Raw genomic sequence first — 21,279 nt, forward strand, 5'->3', positions numbered from 1 at the left:
TCATGTTAATTTGCAGGTCTCCCATTCTTGCTTGATGTACGACTTCACAATCTGGATGGTCTTCTTCCTCTTTTGCCAGGAGGACACAACGTCCATGATTTCCAAAAACAATTTGAAATGTGCACTCATCAGACCACAGCACACTTTTCCACTTTGTGTATGTCCATTAAATAGCTTGTCTTTGTGGTGTATTCAGTTGTTTGAAGAGGCTTTGCAAATTATTGTATTCTGTTTTATTTACATTTCACACAATGTCCCAACTTCAATGGAAATGGGGTTGCAATGTAACATCGGTTTTTAAGTCCGTCTCCTGTCAGTTTTTGAGCTCGCTCACCACATAAAACTACCGGGTGGGGTTCAGCAGGCAGAAAAACCCCTACATATATTTCCGCTTACTGCGTGCATGTTTAACGCAGATACGTGAGCATATTTTAAAGACTGCTTTATACAGTCCTCTCCAAAAGTATTGAGCCACATGTATTTCACACATTTTAATTTGTTTATGCCATTTCAAATACAAAAAGTAATTCAGGCTTCTCAATATAATAACTTCTAAAATTATCTTCCTTAAACACAAACTCAAAGCAAATCTCTACAACTTGACATAAATTAAACATATAAAAGCCAAGATGATGGGTTGCATAAGTTATGGGCTACTTTGGTATATTCCTTGTAAATAATCAGTTGTATTGCCAGTTTTCTCCAGACAAGACAGGGAATGGATACATGAACATTTCGAAATCACTGAATATATATCTTGGACTTTATTTACATCAGTTATGAAGAAATGCAAACAGTATTGCACTCTTTGGTAAATCTGTGTGGAGTAGACAGTTCTGTGCAAGAAGGAGAAGAGTGAGGAAAGCCACCAAGACACTCAGACAACCCAGAAGAAGTTATAGGCTTGTCTGGCTGTGATTGCAGAAATTGTGCATAGGGCATGTTTTGTATTTTGTATCCCCAGTTACACAGCCTCAAGAAGTGGCAAAGAGGACGGTTTTATTAAAAAGAAGAGCTGAAAGTTCAGCTACAATTTGCCAGAAGGTACATCTGAGATGCAGCCTCGATTTGAGGTTTTGGTGAAAGAAAATCCTCCTCAATACCCAACCTGGTCTCACGGCAAGTCGTGATTCAGCAGCATGAAATATATGTAACACGGCACACGCCCCAGTTTAGAAGCCTCCAGTCCAAGGGGAGTAATCTTTATTAAACGTCAAACATTTAAGAAAAAATGGAAAATTTTATTAACAATAAAAGAGCAAAAAAAGGAAAAAAATAAAATTCAAAAGATAACACAAAAAACCCAATACTAAAAATTCTTATCTAAAAAGTCAATTTAAAATAGTCCAGAATATGACTGCAAAGCCGGTCAGATGTGGGTGTGGTTCCCTCTCAGACACAACCTGGGCAGACAAACAGGAACGTCAGGAAACAGGAAGACAGAGATAACGTGACTTCCACAATGAGGGCAAAATACGCCCAACATTCAGAGAGGAGAGGCACTTAGCTAAGAGGAGGGGGATTATCACACACACCCCCACCCCCCCACTGTTCCAAAGGCGCACGCCCACTCTCTCTCTCTCCCGCTTATCCGCGCTCTCTGCTCTCCCAAACTCCCAGGGGAAAAGGGGGTGGGCTGCGTAATGGCCAAACTGTGAATGAATTGGTCGACGACTGGTAAGAAACTCAGGCTCGTCACTTAAGGCAGGATTACTGCTTAACTTCACAGCAATCACGCCAAACAGTAGCAACAAATAGCGCAAACTCCAGCCAGATAAAGCATTAAAGAGGCACTTAGCTGAGAGGAGGGGGATTGGCAAACGCTCCCCCTCCACCGTTCCCACAACGTGTCCTATCACTTGTTCCAGCGGTGTCCAACCGTGCACGCTCAATCCGGTCCACTATCCTTCTGCCCTTGTGCCGCTCGGTGCCTGAAGACTTGTCACCTCGCTGCTGCTCCTCCACACTCTCTCTGAACCTGCCCCACACACACCTATCCCTAATATCCATAATTATCAAGGCAGGGTCGCAGTCACACACACATTCCCACATCAGCCCCTCCCCACTCTCACCAACACACACACAGGTGAAATTAATGACCCCGTGACATCCCCCCTGACCAATATGTTCTAGTCTCTGGAACATCTTGCACAATGTCTTAGTACATATACCTTTGGGGTGGGACCCCCAAGTTAGTCCTTTGGAACCGCCTTGGCTCAGGGGAAAGTGCGGGCCCTCCTCGGTCGCCCCCTCCCACTGGAAGCAAAGGTCTCCACATCTGCGCGGGTGGCCCACTTGCGTGCCCAGTCAGATCAGGCAGAGAAGATGCATAGTGAAGACATGGCCGCAGATTATTGTGATGGATAACCCGCTCAGGATGATCTTTGCCTTCAGGACGTACCTTGTAGACGGGACGTTCTGGGTGAAGTCTGCCAACAATAACATAGGGTCTCTTTTCCCAACGATCACTCAGTTTACCCATCTGCCGTCTTCTATGGTCTTGCAACAGGACCCTCTCTCCAGGCAGCAGTGCAATCTCCCTCGCAGTACGATCATAGAGTCTTTTATTCTTCTGACCTGCTTTCTGGAGACTGTCAGCTGCTCTCTTATAGCCATAAGCCAGCTGCTCCTGATGTTTGGCCACCCAATCTGTAAATTCCATAGGGGCCTCCACTCCCAAGCCTCCTGTCAACAAATCCACTGGTGTCCTCATGTGGTGACCAAACATCAGGAAAGCAGGTGCATATCCTGTAGATGCATGAACAGTATTATTATAGGCCTGAATGAGTCCAGGTAAATGCTCTACCCACCTCTGATGTTTTTCTACTTCCAGTGACCCAAGGAGGTTCAACACAGTCTGGTTTAACCGTTCACAAGCTCCATTCCCCATTGGATGATATGGGGTCGTTCGACTTTTCCGACACCCATATACCTGATAAAGTTCTTGTATTAGTCGAGACTCAAAATTGGGGCCTTGATCAGAATGCAATACTTCCGGGCAACCAAATGGCTGAATGACACAAGTCCATAGGGCGCGTGCTGTCGTAAGAGCAGTCTGATCAAATGTGGGTACTGCCCATGCAAACTTTGTGAACAAGTCGGTTATAACCAGTATGTTCTGGTATTGGTCAGTAGGGCGGCTCAAAGTCAAGAAATCTATAGCTATCATATGCATTGGTGCTTTAGCAATGAGTGGTACCAAAGGGGCTTTACCTTGAGGTCCAGCCTTACACAGCGTGGGCAAGCTTGAAGCCAAGCGGCAATCGTATCCTCCATTTGGGGCCAATAGAAATTCCTCCGCAGGAGAGCCAATGATTTCTCCAGCCCTGGGTGTCCCATCTGCTCATGGTACATAGTCCACAATGATTTCGCTTGTGACAGAGGGACAACAATCTGATGGAGAGTTTCTAATATTTGTGGGTCTAAGACAGTTCTGCACACAACCCCATCTCTCAATTCTGGCTTATTCCAGTGTTGTAACAAAGTTTTAGCTGTGTGACCCAATAATTGCCTTTGTGTAGCATCTGGTAACATACCTCTTTTGATATATCCCCTGATCTTACACAGATCCATGTCCTCCCCCTGCAAACTCCTCCATCGCTCTATATCCCATCCCCAGTCACTCACCACGGCTTGTGGGAAAATGGCAGTCTCCACTGTTCCAACCAGCTGCTCCCATCCTTCTGAATCTTGAGCTGGAATGCTACAGGAAATCTAGAAAGGACGTCAGCATTGGTATTCTCTCTCCCATGACGATATCTGATGTGGTAGTCAAACCTGGCCAACTGCGCAACCCACCTTTGTTCAACAGCCCCCAACTTAGCAGTCTGCAGATGTACAAGTGGGTTATTATCTGTTACAACCACAAATTTAGCTCCCCAAAGATAGTCTTTAAATTTCTCTACAACTGCCCATTTCATGGCGAGGAGCTCAAGTTTGAAGGAGCTATAATTTGCATCATTACGCTCAGCTGGATGCAGACTTCTGCTAGCATAAGCTATTACCCGCTCAACACCTCCCTGTTCTTGGGTCAATACAGCCCCAAGTCTGTGTTACTAGCATTGGTGTAGAGGACAAATGGTAGGGTGTAATCTGCATAGGCTAAGATGGGAGCCTGCACTAATTCTGCCTTCAACTGCTGAAAGGCTGCTTCACACTGCTCAACAGTAGGGGAATGACGACCCCTGTTGCGACTGGTACCTTTTAGGAGTCCATTTATAGGTTTAGCAATCTTCGCAAAATCTTTTATAAATCGCCTATAGTAGCCTACAAACCCCAGAAATCAATGGACTTGCCTGACAGTAGTAGGGGGTTGCCAATCTGCCACAGCTGCCACATTTTCTGGGTCCGGTGAAACTCCCTGACCACTGACCACATGCCCCAGAAACTTCACCTGTCTGTGGAACAACTGGCACTTCTCAGGATGGAGCTTAAGACCATAATGACCCAGTGCCTGAAAAACTGACTCCAAGTGCTGAAGATGTTCTGAAAAATGTCTAGACAAAACAAACACATCATCAAGGTAAACCATTACGGACTCTGCTATCTGGTCCCCCAGACACCTCTGCATTAACCTTTGAAAGGTTGCAGGTGCATTACACAATCCGAATGGCATTCTTTCATACTCAAATAGCACAAATGGAGTTGTAAATGCAGTCTTCTCCATGTCCCTTTCCGCTACCTCCACTTGCCAATAACCGCTGGCTAAATCCAAGGTGGAATACCACTCTGCATTAGTCAGACTGGTTAATGAGTCTTCAATTCTAGGCAGTGGGTAGGCATCTTTATGTGTGACACTGTTCAGCTTGCGATAATCCACACAGAATCGCCAAGATCCATCTTTTTTTTTAACAAGGACAATGGGGGCTGCCCAAGGGCTACAGCTTTCCCTAATCACCCCACCATCCAACATGTCTTTTAAGAGGCTACGTATCTCCTTATAAAGGGTTGGGGGTACCGGCCTAAACCTCTCGCAAATAGGATTAGAATCACCTGTTGGTATGGTGTGTTTTACAGCACCTGTCCATCCATAATCCTCCTCATATGTGGAAAAGACAGTTGATTGAGCTTTATCAGCACATCAGTTGTATCTTTTAAATATGCTGGAAGCCTCTGTACAACAGGTTTTATAAAATAATCAATAAACTTTGAGGCAGGTTCAGTAATTGTGTCATTGCCACTAATGATTGGTCTGTCATGGGGGTCGTGCAAATTCTTGTGGATTTTGGGCAACATATAAATACAAATAGCGCAAAGTCCAGGCAGATAAAGCATTAAAGAGGCACTTAGCTGAGTGGAGGGAGATTGGCAAACGCTCCCCCTCCACCGTTCCCACGACGTGTCCTATCGCTTGTTCCAGCGGTGTCCAACCGTGCACGCTCAATCCGGTCCACTGTCCTTCCGCCCTCATGCCGCTCGGTGCCTGAAGACATGCCACCTCGCTGCTGCTCCTCCACACTCTCTCTAAACCTGCCCCACACACACGTATCCCTAATATCCCTAATTATCAAGGCGGGGTCGCAGTCACACACACACTCCCACATCAGCCCCTCCCCGCTCTCACCAACACACACACAGGTGAAATTAATGACCCCGTGACATATACATTAATCTATTGGTTCGTGATATTGTGACGAAAAGTGCCTCATTTTCATCACAGCACAACAAATTCATTCTAATTCATTCCGTGATGGCTGCACGAAATTAAAGGTGAAGCGGGGGGGGAGGCGTCAGGGTGGTTAGGGTTATGGTTGGGGGAAGGAGTAGGGTTAGGTTATGGTTAAGGTTCGGGTTAGGGGTAGGATTAGGGTTAGTAATAGTGAGTTAAAAAAGCCCGTCACGAAAATTTGGCTCATTTTGTGATGGGAGGACGAAAAAAAAATGTGAGACTGGGCTGCAATACCACTTCATCATGAAGCTGTATAACTGGGGATACAAAATGAAAATGAGAGCACCGCCCTCATAGAGTGCAAACCTCCGCCAAGAGTTGTTCCAAAAATTCCAAAAATGTTTTTCTTGGAAAAAAGTTTGAAGGTCAAAGGCCTGTTAGAAGTGGCTTTTCATAAGCTAAAATATAATACAAAAAATATAGATCAAAAGGGCTTTTCAATGTTAAAAACAATAAAACATCTGCTAAATCTGCAATCCAGATCAGATGCGGATCAAACTTAGTCTGTTCACTGAGAGTGCCAGTTTGCACCTCATGGTCACACGAGAGTGACTGAGGCACTTTTGATTGAGATATAATGCAAAATGTACATCAAATGAGATTTTCAATATTAAATTCAAATGTCCACAAAATCCACAATCTGGCGATCGTGAGTGCCAGTCTGCCCCTCACTTTCAAATATGAGAGTGAGTGGGGCATGTAAGATTAAGATATAATGTAATATATATTATCAAATGGGATTTTAAATGTTAAATTTAAATGGCCACAAAATATGTAGTATGGGTCAGATTTGGATCAAACTTTGTCAACACGAAGGAGCAGTGGCTCTACTCTGAGCTCCCCACGGATGACTGAGCTTCTCACCTTATCTCTAAGGGAGACACCAGCCAATCTCCGTAGGAAACCCATTTTTGGCCGCTTGTACCCATGATCTTGTTCTTTTGGTCATGACTCAACCCTCATGACCATAGGTGAGAGTAGGAACGAAGATTGACCAGTAGATCAGCTCAATTTTCATCACAACAGTACGTCAGAGCAAATGCAATACTGCCCCTACTGCACCAATTCTTTGGCCAATCTCACATTCCATTGTCCTCTCAGTTGTGAATAAGACCCCAAGGTACCTGAACTCCTTCACTTCGGGCAAGACCTCATTCCCTACCCGGAGAAGGCAATCCATCGGTTTCCTGCTGAGAACCATGGCCTCAGATTTAGACGTGCTGATCCTCATTCCAGCTGCTTCACACTCATCTGCAAACCGATACAGTGAGTGTTGGAGGTCACAGGCTGATGAAGCCTACAGGACCACATCATCTGCAAAAAGCAGTGATGAGACCCTGAGCCCACCAAAGTGGAAACCCTCCTCCCCCCGACTATGCCTCGATATCCTGTCCATGAATATCACAAACAAGATTGGTGACAAGACGCAGTCCTGGCGGAGGCCAACCCCCACTGGAGTCCGACTTGCCGAGCACCCGAACACAGCTCTCGCTTTGTGAGTACAGAGATTGGATCGGACTTTTACATTTTTAATTAATTTATATCACGTTGTAGAGATTTGCTTTCAGTTTGAGTTTAAGGAAAATAATTTTACTGTTTTTTTTTTTTTTTGGAGAAGCCTGAATTACTTCTTGTATTTGAAATGGCATAAACAAATTAAAATGGGTTGAATATCAGTGGCCCAATAATTTTGGAGGGCACTGTATACTGTATCAGTGTCAGTGTCCTCTTCTACAGTTCATAACCAAATGTTTTGTCATCTGTCCTTTTAGATTCAGAGTTGCGATGAAGGCAGTGTCACTGGGAATGTGACAGGGGGAGAAGAAAATTCAGGTAGGTCACATAGTTTGCATTTATTTCTTAAAATTATAGTGGTGCCAGTGAAAATTCTTTTTATGCCTTAAATCTTATAAACCTCAGTTGCCCTCGACTTTTATTTCTTAGCCTTTAAGTAGGGGAGCCATAAAATGACATTATTAACATGATCAAAAGTTGCAGTTTACAAAAAATTAATAAAAAGTTCCCCTGAAGGGAAACATTTTGAACAGACAGACTTGAACTACTTACTATAGCAACACATACAGGTTATGATAGAGACCATAGCAATGTCCTAGATCATGTAGGGGCTTCCCCAGACTTGCAAAGCATTATGGGAAGCACATGGTGGCATACAATCAGAGTAGAGAGGTACAGTGGAGTGTGCTGGATTGTCTCATTCTGGCTTCTCCTCCAACAATGTGGAAATGTTCAGAATCTGCGGCATTTATGTGTAAATCTAAGATCTTTCTCATATATTATGTAAATGCTAGCAAGAAATAAACACTTCTAAAACTAAAAACGCAATTTTTGTAAGCCAATAACACCTCTGGAGTGATTTACAAGACATTTCATATATGTCAGTGTTACGCATCGCATCAAGGTAACTTCTGTTCTGTTCAAAAGCTTATGCAAGCACACACGTGTTACGGCACATATTCTCACAGGGCATATATTGTCACCACGACGATATATGCCAATGTTCAAAGGCACCGGCATATACTGTCGCCAGCACGTATCGTCTCAAGCGACAATATATACCGACAATCAAGGCACATATCATTGCCGTCATAAGAGCAAGAAGTAAAACTTGATGTTTAACTATTAATTGTTTTGGTTTTTTTTTGCCTCTGTCTCACACACGCAGACCCACACTCACTCGCTCTCATTACATTAGCCAAAGACGAAATAAAATCATCTGTATTTATTTATTTCATCCATCCATCCATCCATCCATCCATCCATCCATCCATCCATCCATCCATCCATCCATCCATCCATCCATCCATCCATCCATCCATTTTCTTCCGCTTTATCCGGAGTCGGGTCGTGGGGGCAGCAGCTCAAGCAAAGCTGCCCAGACCTCCTGATCCACACACACCTCCCCCAGCTCCTCCGGGGGAACCCCAAGGCGTTCCCAAGCCAGCCGAGAGATGTAGTCCCTCCAGCGTGTCCTGGGTCTTCCCCGGGGCCTCCGGGACGTGCCTGGAACACCTCTCCAGCGAGGCGTCCAGGGGGCATCCAGAAAAGATGCCCGAGCCACCTCAACTGACTCCTCTCGACGTGGAGGAGCAGCGGCTCGACTCCGAGCTCCTCCCGAGTGACCGAGCTCCTCACCCTATCTCTAAGGGAGTGCCCAGCCACCCTGCGGAGGAAACTCATCTTGGCCGCTTGTACTCGCGATCTCGTTCTTTCGGTCATGAGCCAAATCTCATGACCATAGGTGAGGATTGGAAGCATATTTATTTCATATGCTGCTTAAATTCAGCGGGTGGCATCATCTGATCAGAGGTTGTAGCCCAAAGGTGTGTTTTTTTGTGAGCAAACCCCGGGGGTGCTTGCGGCGCTCTCAGGATAGTAAGGCAGCAAACCCATCGCCAGAGACAGTTGTACGTCGACTGTTCACCCACGACATGAACGTTTTATTGCTATGAGAGCATGAAAAGTGTCACATTTATTTTCGTACAAGCCTTCTCAACAGCACCAGGACTTTTCACAACCAGTGCGCACAGGGCCGAGGAAGATGGTTTGATACATCCTGTACTGACTGGCGATGCGTAACGCAGAGATGCTTCTGTGCAGCAGGCTGCAGAATGCCACATCATTTCAGCATGACTTTTAGCACTCAGGTGTTGGTGAATTATTCAAAGCGCTCGAGTGATATTGGTTCAATAATAATAAAAATGCCAGCGCTACTTTTGCTTCTGCTGCTGATGGCGGTAACAGAACAGCGTACATGCCAGAGACCCTGAACCATTACACTGTGCATAAGCATGGTATGAAATGACACTTGCAAGGAAATCCTCCTATACCTTGCCTTCTGATTTATATATTTTTATAATATTCACTTTATATTCAGTATTGTAGTCTTTGGAGAAAACAGAAGGCAACGACTGGCTCAATTCCAAATGAGAAATACATGAAATAGCCCCTGCTAGTAACAGCACAAATTTATATAAGTGCTTTTTGCTGTGAAGTTCTAATAAGCCTGCACAATATTATATTGTCGTGTACGTGCAGATGAGGATAATTCGGGCTGCTGCCAGCGGAACAATCACACTGCACTGACAGTTCTTGCGCAGATCCACAGATTTACTCGCAAATCCAATGAGCTATTACACACAAGGTGCACGGGTCTAATTCGAACAAGTCTCTCTCACTCTCTTTCTCTCTGACTGATTGATTGATTTGGCAAAATACATTATATGAAATAATAATGACAATATACATACACATACTTGCAGAGGATGGCACAGAAAAGCACAGACTTATTTCCATTGTGGTCCCCATGACAACACAGAAAAACAAACAAAGATAAACCAAAACAAAACAAAAGTCAGAAATACTTAAGAATGGCAACAAAGCCATCTATATACACAAATTAATAAAATACAAAATGATTATGATTTTTCATTCTCTCTCTCTCTCTCACACACACACACACACACACACACACACACACACACACACACACACACACACACACACACACACACAGTAGTGTTCAGAATAATAGTATTGCTATGTGACTAAAAAGATTAATCCAGGTTTTGATTATATTTCTTATTGTTACATGGGAAACAAGGTACCAGTAGATTCAGTAGATTCTCACAAATCCAACAAGACCAAGCACTCATGATATGCACACTCTTAAGGCTATGAAATTGGGCTATTAGTAAAAAAAAAAAGTAGAAAAGAGGGTGTTCACAATAATAGTAGTGTGGCATTCAGTCAGTGAGTTCGTCAGTTTTGTGGAACAAACAGGTGTGAATCAGGTGTCCCCTATCAAGACATTGTTCAAAAGAACAGCGTAGTTTGATTAAAAAGTTGATTGGAGAGGGCAAAACGCAGGTGCAAAAAAATTATACGTTGTTCATCTACAATAATGTCCAATGCTTTAAAATGGACCAAAAAACACATGGAAGAAAATGGAAAACAACCATCAAAATGGATAGATGAATAACCAGAATGGCAAAGGCTCACCCATTGATCAGATCCAGGATGATCAAAGACAGTCTGGAGTTACCTGTAAGTGCTGTGACAGTTAGAAGACGCCTGTGTGAAGCTAATTTATTTGCAAGAATCCCCCACAAAGTCCCTGACTGATGAGAGTAAAATTGTTCTTTTTGGGTCCAAGGGCCGCAGACAGTTTGTGAGACGACCCCCAAACTCTGAATTCAAGCCACAGTTCACAGTGAAGACAGTGAAGCATGGTTGTGCAAGCATCATGATATGGACATGTTTCTCCTACTATGGTGTTGGGCCTACATATCACATACCAGGTATCATGGATCAGTTTGGATATGTCAAAATACTTGAAGAGGTCATGTTGCCTTATGCTGAAGAGGACATACCCTTGAAATGGGTGTTTCAACAAGACAATGACCCCAAGCACACTAGTAAACAAGCAAAATCTTGGTTCCAAAGCAACAAAATTAACATGAAGAAATCAAGAAAAACTGTGGTTATACAACTAAATACTAGTTTAGTGATTCACAGGATTGCTAAAAAAGCAGTTTGAACATAATAGTTTTGAGTTTGTAGCATCAACAGCAGATGCTACTATTATTGTGAACACCCCTTTTCTACTTTTTTTTTTACTAATAGCCCAATTTCATAGCCTTAAGAGTGTGCATATCATGAAAGCTTGGTCTTGTTGGATTTGTGAGAATCTACTCAATCTACTGGTACCTTGTTTCCCATGTAACAATAAGAAATCTACTCAAAACCTGGATTAATCTTTTTAGTCACATAGCACTACTACTATTCTGAACACTACTGTATATAACTGTTGCAGCATATCGGAGACAATATGTACAATGTTCATGGTGCATATTGTTGCTGGTGCAGTGGATTGTATGTAGTAACACATTTGGCACATATTATCCCTGGTGACAATGTGTTGCAATGGGGCCATGGATGTCGGCATATATTGTCCTGGTGACAATATATGCCTTACGACAATATGTGCTGTAACAACACGTCCTCCTGCAGACACTGTTAAAAGAAAATACTCATTATGGAATTCCCCCCAGATAAATATGTTCTCTTGACTAAAATGAGCTGTAATTTTACAAGACGTTTGAAAAAATAAATTGACAAAATTTTGTTTGTCCTGAAATCCAAGCATTATAGTATCCATTTTGTGAAATGTGGGTAGCCTATAGGTTTAATGTTCACCGTTTTCCTTAAATTGTTCTTTGTTTTTAGTAAAGTTGCTGTTTTAGGAACCAATAGAACCAACTGATATTTTAGACAGTAGTAAAATGATTCACTGCACATTTCAAAGTGTTCTAGAGTTGATGCAACACTCAATCACCAGGCACTCTGATCTGGAAATAAAAGGACATTCCCTCTCAACCCTCAGCACTACAGTATCTTTTACTGCCATAACTGATCCAGACTTCTCATGTAAAGTGTACATGATGGTTCTTCAGAATCTATCTGAGGACACGATAACCCCCCACCCCATCCCCCAAATTACTTTTGACGCAGCAACTGGTGGTGAGAAAAACTGGTGAGATTTTGGGAATAATATAGACCGTTCAACAACACAACATCAAAGTATTCATGATTGTAAGTCTATGCACACACACATGGTCACAGTTAGTGTTCACTGACGTACTTTATTGCTAATTAAACCTCTCACTCAGCAAGTCAACAAGTGAATTTCTGGAAAACCTTTTACTCTGCATTTCTCTAAATTTCTCTGCAGTTGACGTCAGACTGTGTAAACACAGAAAGCTAACATAGAGAGTGAAACGAATGTTGTGACATCAGATCATGAAACTACTAACCATTCATGAGAAAATGATGGCTCTGGATTCATTCCAATCAGTGGACCTGCAAACATATGATTGGAAAAAGTCAGGAATACATTATTTCCTGGAGATAGTGGACTTCCTACCAGCTTCTGGATGTGCACAAGCATTGTACGAGTGTGGTGCTTGCTGCGCGGGTTCACCGCTCTGTACAAAGGAGACAACACACTTCACCCAAAGCTCTTATTTTTTTTTTTTTTGAGAGAGAATCTGTCAAATTGTAGATCCTGACATGTGCTGAGTCTGCAATCTGTACTGTTTTCAGTGCCACCATGAACACAGCTGTGAAAATCTCCATGTTGTGCTTGCTGCGTGGGTTTAGCGCTCTGTACAAAGGCGACAACACACTTCACCCAAAGCTCTTATTTTTTTGAGATAATCTGTTAAAGTTTGAATCCTGATGTGTGCTGAGTCTGCAATCTGTACCGTTTTCAGTGCCACCATGAACACAGCTGTGAAAATCTCCATGACACTCTTTTAACCAACTGTTTGGACGTGTATCTGAAGCTCCACCAGAACACTGTTTTTATAGGCTGCCTGAAATTGTAGTTGTATTTCTTACATTGGAAAAAACCAGGAATACGAGGTCTGTCCATAAAGTATCGTACCTTTTTATTTTTTTCAAAAACTATATGGATTTCATTCATATGTTTTTACGTCAGACATGCTTGAACCCTCGTGCGCATGCGTGAGTTTTTCCACGCCTGTCGGTGACGTCATTCGCCTGTGAGCACGCCTTGTGGAAGGAGTGGTCCCGCCCCCTCATCGGATTTTCATTGTCTGAAAATGGCGGAATGAAAAGGACTTTTTTTCCATCAGAATTTTTTCAGAAGCTGTTAGAGACTGGCACCTGGAAACCATTCGAAAAATTTATCTGGCTTTCAGTGAAAATTTTACGGGCTTCACAGAGAATAAGGACTTTAACTACAGGTTTAAGGACCCCTTTAAAGGACGGTCGGTGCGCCGCGCTGCGAGCTGCGACGATGCGGCACAAACCACTGGATCATTTCTAAGCTGATGGCTCTGTGGATACGAGACCGTCGTGTGCTCTTTCTCTGGTTATCACAAGACCTGGACATCAGCCTTTTTCCGGCAGATTTCACTTTTAACAAGAGATTTTGTCATGGAAAGCCGCGCGGAGGCTTCGCGCGTCACGACCGATTCGCTGATGAAGCGAGACAAAGGAACACCTCCGTTTCGGAGTGTTAGAGGACAAGTTGGGACGTGTCCAGCTCTCCACAATTTCTTTTATACTCACTCGACTGGTAAGCACTGAAAGCCGAGATAGACATGTCCCAACTTGTCCTCTAACACTCCGAAACGGAGGTGTTCCTTTGTCTCGCTTCATCAGCGAATCGGTCGTGACGCGCGAAGCCTCCGCGCGGCTTTCCATGACAAAATCTCTTGTTAAAAGTGAAATCTGCCGGAAAATTGCTGATGTCCAGGTCTTGTGATAACCAGAGAAAGAGCACACGACGGTCTCGTATCCACAGAGCCATCAGCTTAGAAATGATCCAGTGGTTTGTGCCGCATCGTCGCAGCTCGCAGCGCGGCGCACCGACCGTCCTTTAAAGGGGTCCTTAAACCTGTAGTTAAAGTCCTTATTCTCTGTGAAGCCCGTAAAATTTTCACTGAAAGCCAGATAAATTTTTCGAATGGTTTCCAGGTGCCAGTCTCTAACAGCTTCTGAAAAAATTCTGATGGAAAAAAAGTCCTTTTCATTCCGCCATTTCCAGACAATGAAAATCCGACGAGGGGGCGAGACCACTCCTTCCACAAGGCGTGCTCACAGGCGAATGACGTCACCGACAGGCGTGGAAAAACTCACGCATGCGCACGAGGGTTCAAGCATGTCTGACGTAAAAACATATGAATGAAATCCATATAGTTTTTGAAAAAAATAAAAAGGTACGATACTTTATGGACAGACCTCGTACATTATTTTCAGCAGATAATGGACTTTCTACCAGGATGTGGATTAGGGTGGCCCTCTACAGTATGCTAAAAATAAAAATGTGACTTTCTTTAGGTGCTTCCTGACAAAATTGTTCATCTTGATGAGAAAACGTTTTGTGCAAAAAATTTTTTCAATACAACTATTCTAACCACTGCTGCACACGGCGTAGAAATTGCAGTTGTTGAGCATATGAGAGCAAACTATCGAGTAATGTACCTGTTCACAAATGAAATATAAATTGAAACAACAATCCTTTCTCCTTTAACTGACCATACAGGAGAGATAAACAAGTACGACATGTCACTGTCCAGTGTTGCCACAGTTACTTTGAAAAAGTAATCCAATTACTGATTACTCTTTGAAAAAGTAACTTAGTTACTTTACTGATTACTCAATTGTAAAAGTAACTAAGTTAGATTACTAGTTACTGTTTCAGTTACTTTCCCCAGCTGCCGACAGCAACCCTCTGCCACCTCAACATGACAGTGATACTTGTTTTGCCAAAACTCACTTTATAGTCACCCTTTCTTGACTTCAGTGAAAATAAATACTTGTTTTATAAAAAGTAAAATAAAGACCTCTTTCTTGACCTCATATTTAACTGTTGACAGCACTGTAACAGTAAAACTTGCCATTTCTAACCTACATTGTTTATAAATGTAACTATTAAATTCTTTCTAATATTTTTCTAACATTTAAATTCTCTCTAAACATTTTACTTGTCGAAATTATTATTATTATAAGTAGTATTAGTAGTTGTAGTAAAAAAAAAAGGCTTCAAAACTGGACCTTTAATCTAGGGGTGTTGTGGGGGGTTAACGCGTCACTGTCACTGTCCACCTATTTGGTGAAAACAAACAGTCATGGGGAGTGGCGTTTGGTTCCAGTTTTCTTCACCTCCGTGAATTGACCTCGATGCTACTCAACAACTTGCAGAAGGTATTGGCACTGCTGTTCATCTTCGTTAGGATCTGATTATAATCCTGGATAGGTGCAACTCCTCGCTCAGCAAAATGTTATCCAGGACCTGTTGTGATGAATGGAATGATGGGTCATCCTCCCCCTCTGAGGGGTCCTTGATGAGGACGTCCATGTTGACGTTGAATGTCTCAAGAATGCGACCTGAGGCAGATGTAACAAAATCTTCTGTTAACGAACTAATGGATCTAGTCCATAGCTCAAAATGTCACTCACACATCACAAAAAAAAAAAAAAAAAAAAACAAGGGCCAGGCGGCAGTGGCTAATATTTTTCAAATCTTGTGAAATTGCACTCAATTTATGTTTACCCCTAAAGGAACCAAAACATGAACTAGCACCTTGAAAAAGTTGAAGTTTGTTTTTCGGGACCACCCTAATGTGGATGTGCACGAGCATCACTCATTCAGTGCATTCTTTATAGAGAGGACAGATGACACACGTCACCCCAAACAATTTTTTTTGAGAGAGTCTGTTTGGTTTCTGCTCCAGATATGTGCTGAGTGTGCTCTCTGTACCAGACAATGACACTGTTTTAATCCCATTATAATGCACATAGGAATGCACCATGAAACCCCCTTTTTTTGTGCTCCCGTGACGAAATGAGTCAAATTTTCGTGACAAGGTTATTTTTAACTCACTATTCCTAACCCTCCTCCTACCCCAACCCTAACCTTAACCATAACCTAATCGTACTCCTTCGCCCACCCTAATCATAACCCCCCCTTCACTTTTAATTTTGTGCAGCCATCACGGAATGAATTAGAATGAATTTGTGATTTGTGCTGCTGTGCCGAAAATGAGGCGCTTTTCGTCACAATATCACGAACCAATAGATTGTGTATTTCTTGGTGCTGAATCGCAAAATCTGCTGGGTTGCCCCACAACACTGTTTTAACTCGATTCTGTGTACGTGTATATGAAACTCCACCATGAGGCTGTCTTTACAGGCTGCCTGAAAATGCAGCTGTATTTATTACATTGGAAAAAGTCAGAATATGTTATTTTCAGCAGGTAACAGGTAAAATTCCACAATGGTAAAATTTGTTCATTGTTCAACCAAGATAATATAGTGCTTCTAACAGCTTGGTCTGCACTGTTGTCTCAAAGGAACCTTTTGTTTTTACATGAGTATTTCACTGTTTCAATACTTTTCTGCAATTCTAAAAGAAACTACAAGTATATCTTGAAAAATGTGGATAATAACATGAGGATCTACTGAATATCTGCTGGATATTGTTCAGTAAGACATTTTGTGAAGTGCCGTGTCACCGACTGAACGGTCCCCCCTAAAAATCGGTCCACCCTGCCTTCACTGTGCATGCGTCATTCTGGAGCTCAGCAGCGTCATTTCTGAGCGTCAGCAATGATTCACTGATTATCACCTTGTTTCTGCTTCAAACTGCACTCCAGTCATCATCTATCTCAGTGACAGATATCTGAAGTTTTGTACACCAATCATTTCCACATAAATTCAGCATTATTTCATCATAAAAGACAGCAGTCTGACCAGACCGCTGCAGTAGCATGGCAGACATCTGACGTCATTTTGGTGTGTCAGTAGCGAAATGAGGCGATTATCACCTCATTTCTGCTTAAACAACCTCATTTCTGATTAAAACTAACTTTAGAATGATTTAAGAGGTTTTACTTTGTCATCTGATGGTTAATAATCACATTATTCCCTTTGGTCACTTTGGGTGTAGAGAGTCAGACTCAGACATGCTCTGAAATGATGCATGTGTAGTGAAGGCAGGGTGGGCCAATTTTTAGGGGGACCATTCAGTCTGAGACAACTTTTTCTGAGTTCTCTGTCCCTCCCCTCAATAGTTCGAGGTGTGGTACGGACCAACAGCTGCCAGTCTGACAGCAGTGGTTTCCTGGAGGAGCCCTTCATCCCTTCCGCCCCCCAACAGGCATCACTTGGACCTGATCTCATCAAGGTCTCATTTACTCTTTTTTGTTTCTTTGTCTGTCCTCACAAATATGAAGCTTGTTGTATGCAACAAAATCCTCATAAAAATGATGTCAACATGCTCCATGTTTGCTGTCTAATTGTGTGAAGTTCTTAAACATGTCTGCATGTTTGTTTTCAGGCTCTGTACGGTTTGTCAGGAGAGAGCACTGAGAGCCAGTTTAGTGACAGAGCAGCCTCTTCTTCACCTCCATGCACCTCCTCATCTCCTCCCATCGGCTCACCTGTTGCTGTACTTTCTACTGAGAAACCACTTCTTCCCTCATCCTGTGCTTCACCACAGCACCTATTCATCTCTCCCACATCTCCTATTCCCGCTTTAACCTCTCCCATGTCTCCTGTCACAAAATCTGATATGCACTGTTCAGACTCCACACGACCAAATCAACAGGAGGCTCACCATTTTCTGTCTTCCATATCCCCATCAGTGGGTGAGTTAGTTTCTCCTCCCTTGATGACACAGAAGTTAGAAATCACAAGTGAGTTGGAACCTGTGGTTGTCCCTTCAGCAACATGTGCCGGTGCCCTCCCTGCCACGTCCTGTCTAATTAAACCCACTGCACTCACTGGAGGGTCAGAGGACATGCAAACAGAGAACAAAGACGCTCCACCCCCCTGTCTCCCTACTTACGATCATGTCTCTGAAGTTCCAGCACACACTGTGCTTTCAGATGTTCCTTCTGTCACCTCATTTTTCTCTCCACTGGAAACATTTGATCCATCCTGTTTTGCAACATTTTCTGTGGATTCTGTCCAAACTGACTCTTTATGGCAGTCCAGGGGCACTCAGTCAGAAAGCAATAAGCAGACCTCAAAAGTAGAAGACCTCTCTCTATTTGGTGACATACTATCTCCATATTATTCCTCACTGTCTTTAGATCAAAAAGATGCTCATTCTCCACCTTCATATACTGCAGCAGCTATGTCTCTCACAGCAGAGGATCTAATGCACAATGTAGATACGAGCTGTGAAGAGAACTCTCCAAAAAATAAGGACGTCACAGCCTTCTCTGATTCAAATATGGGTGAACAAACAGAAGATGAACCAAACCCCTCTCCACTGTCTTTGAACAAGGGAACTTTGTCTCCTCCATCGTCCTTCTTTTCTGACACCTCTAAATTAGAGAAAGATTGTCCACTATCTCACCTCTCTTTTGACACTCCTAATTCAATTTCATCATCACCATCATCATCCTCTTATATCACAGGTGATTCTATTGGTCCAGATGTTGGAAGACTTTCAGAAGTTGCAGATCCAAAGTTTTCTCATAGTGATGATATCATAAAGTTAACTTCAGTTGCTTCAATCCAAGATACTACTCATATTCAGAATCTCTCCTCTTTGGGTACAGAGGGTATCCTTCAAAAGACTGAAAAGGAAGAGGGAGAGAGACAATCAAACATGATGCAGACTGATGAGTTTCACTTTGACAAGTCCAGTGTTACAATTCTGGCAGGAGCTTCTGAATTTGATTCTGAGGAAGTATGTTGTGAAGCTGAAGCAGATCTGCAGGTCTGCTCTCCTAGTTTCTATGATGACCTGGAGTACAATAAACCAGATTTAGATGCCAAATCTTTCTCTGATCCTAAACAGGGGAAACAAATAGAAGAGGAAGCAACAATGTGTGTTCTTTCCTCGAACAACAAAGATCCTTCACCTACATTGCTTTTCTTTTCTGACTCTTCTAAATCAGAGGACAGTTCTACACTGCCCTGCCTGTCTTTTTATCCTCCCGAGTTTATGGATTCAGCTTTTGGAAGAATTTCAGAACTGGCTGAGCAGAGCTTTTCCCATCAGGACAGATCTTCTGATCATCATGATAGCATAAACATCAATTCAGTTAGTCCTATCCAAAATATTGCATCTCACCAGATGGATAACTCATCTTTGGAATCAGAGAATACCCTTCAGAAGACTGGAAATGGAAGGAGGAAGAGCCATACTAACATCGTGCAGACTCATGAGTCTGTCAATAACATATCTACTACCAAATTTTTCACAGTTCTGACAGAAGGTTCTGATATAGTGTCTGAGGAAGTATGTTATGAAACTGATGAAGATCTGCAGTTCAGTTTACACGATGACAATTCACCTCAATCCAAACAGGAAGTATATGGTAATGTTTTAAAACTGGAAATTGATGCCACAGAAAGTCAAACACCCAACAGTCCTTTTTTTGTTTTTGATGGGGTACCTGAAGCACACAGCAGGACACACCAGCAACTAAATATTCCAGAGCTCATTGAGGTAGAGAGCTTGGATTTGGTGTTTGAAACCTCAGTTGATGGCTCGGAATTTGATGGTGAAGATGTGGATGCCATTTTTCAAGAGCTTGACACTGAAGGACTTGTCTGCTGGGCAGAGCCAATACAGATTTCCAATTCAACCCCTGTGTTTGAAGAACCAGCCAGTTTTAAGACCATAGAAGGGTCTCATGAGAATTATTCTTTACCGAGGAATTCTGCTACGCCAAAAGATCCAACTACTTTCAGTTCATTTTCATCCACAAACAAACTTCAGTCAGTAAATGCAGATGTACCCCTTATAGAAAATGACTCCACAGATAGACCCAGCTCCTTGACCCAAGAGCACAGGCTTTCACTCAGCTCTGTTTCTGTCCAGATGTCCTCATGTCCTTCTTCTCATATTGTCCACAGGAAGGATGTTCCCTACACCACTGATTCCAAACAGACTCTAATCCCAGGTGTTGTCACTTTGGACACCTCCACACCATTTTGTGCTGTTCAGTCCTGGACAGATCAGCAAATTCAACGAAACACTGTGAACCAGAAGATATCACATGGAAGTAAAAATAATTTCTCATGTGCAGAGACCAGACTGACACATGCCTCTGAAATGGCACACAGAACTCCAGAAATATTTTCCTTAACACCATCATTTGATCGAATGTCTAATGACTGCCAGTCACATGACTGTCTTCCAGGATTGTCTCAAAATTTCAGTACATTATCAGAATCTGTCAATACAGGTTTGTCGCCTGATGAAGAGGTAGACAGAATTTACAAAGAGGACATGGGCAAAGTCAGGGAAAGCAATCAAGTAACCTCCATGCCATGCTGCTGCTCCTGTGGTGGTCGTTGTTGCAGTTGTACTCGGGAAAGTGTCACCAAACAACACAGCCTCCCTGTGAGTAATATAGTAATCTCTATACATTATTCTTATTTGCATCAGTGGATTTAGGGATGTTTAGATTTACTAGAATTAATCATTCACATTGAGAGCTTACCACTGTTGCCTGTGTGCTGAAAGGATTTCTAGCACATTAAAGGATTAACATCAATATGGCAGAGCATACAGTAGACAGCACTCATCAAAGCTTCCTGGAGTGAAGCATCATGTTTCTGTCATGAGTGCTTACTCTTATCTTATTTTATTAGATGTTTTCAATTCATTTATGTATTTCGCACATATAATGTCATCTGTCCCAATTTTAACTGGTACAGTGCATGCAGAAAGTATTCACAGCGCTTCACTTTTTCCGCATTTTGTTATGTTATGTTACAGCCAGTGGTGGGCACAGTTCTGCTAATCCGCTAACTGCTAATTAGCGAAGCAAACTTTTTTGTTAGCGGATTAGCTTTTCAGCTAACTTTGAAAACTATTAGCAGATTAATTAGCTTCCGCTAAATTTTGTTCTGCTAATTTTCAGTCCTCTAACATTTATTTGCTGGCATAGTTAAGGCCGAATGGTCAAAAACATTTGTAAACCCTAAAGTCAAACATTAACTCCTGTCTGCTGCGTGTTTTGCAACAGCCAGGCTACCGCAAGGAACTCAGCCCTCCCCCAGCAGAACGGGGCAGGGCGGGCCAGCTGCCAGGTGTT

General features: G+C 42.7%; 1 protein-coding gene across 1 annotated transcript in view; it reads left to right on the forward strand.

Moving 5' to 3' along the window:
• Positions 1–21,279, forward strand: part of LOC117509307 — a 155,348-nt gene that overhangs the window by 99,074 nt on the left and 34,995 nt on the right. The window contains exons 10-13 of the mRNA XM_034168997.1: positions 7,441–7,501; positions 17,290–17,402; positions 17,556–17,742; positions 17,779–20,582. Of these exons, the coding sequence (XP_034024888.1) occupies positions 7,441–7,501; positions 17,290–17,402; positions 17,556–17,742; positions 17,779–20,582 (3,165 nt within the window). The remainder of the gene's footprint in view (positions 1–7,440; positions 7,502–17,289; positions 17,403–17,555; positions 17,743–17,778; positions 20,583–21,279) is intronic.

This window comes from Thalassophryne amazonica, chromosome 1 (assembly GCF_902500255.1).
Source record: "Thalassophryne amazonica chromosome 1, fThaAma1.1, whole genome shotgun sequence".
Lineage (NCBI taxonomy): Eukaryota > Metazoa > Chordata > Actinopteri > Batrachoidiformes > Batrachoididae > Thalassophryne > Thalassophryne amazonica.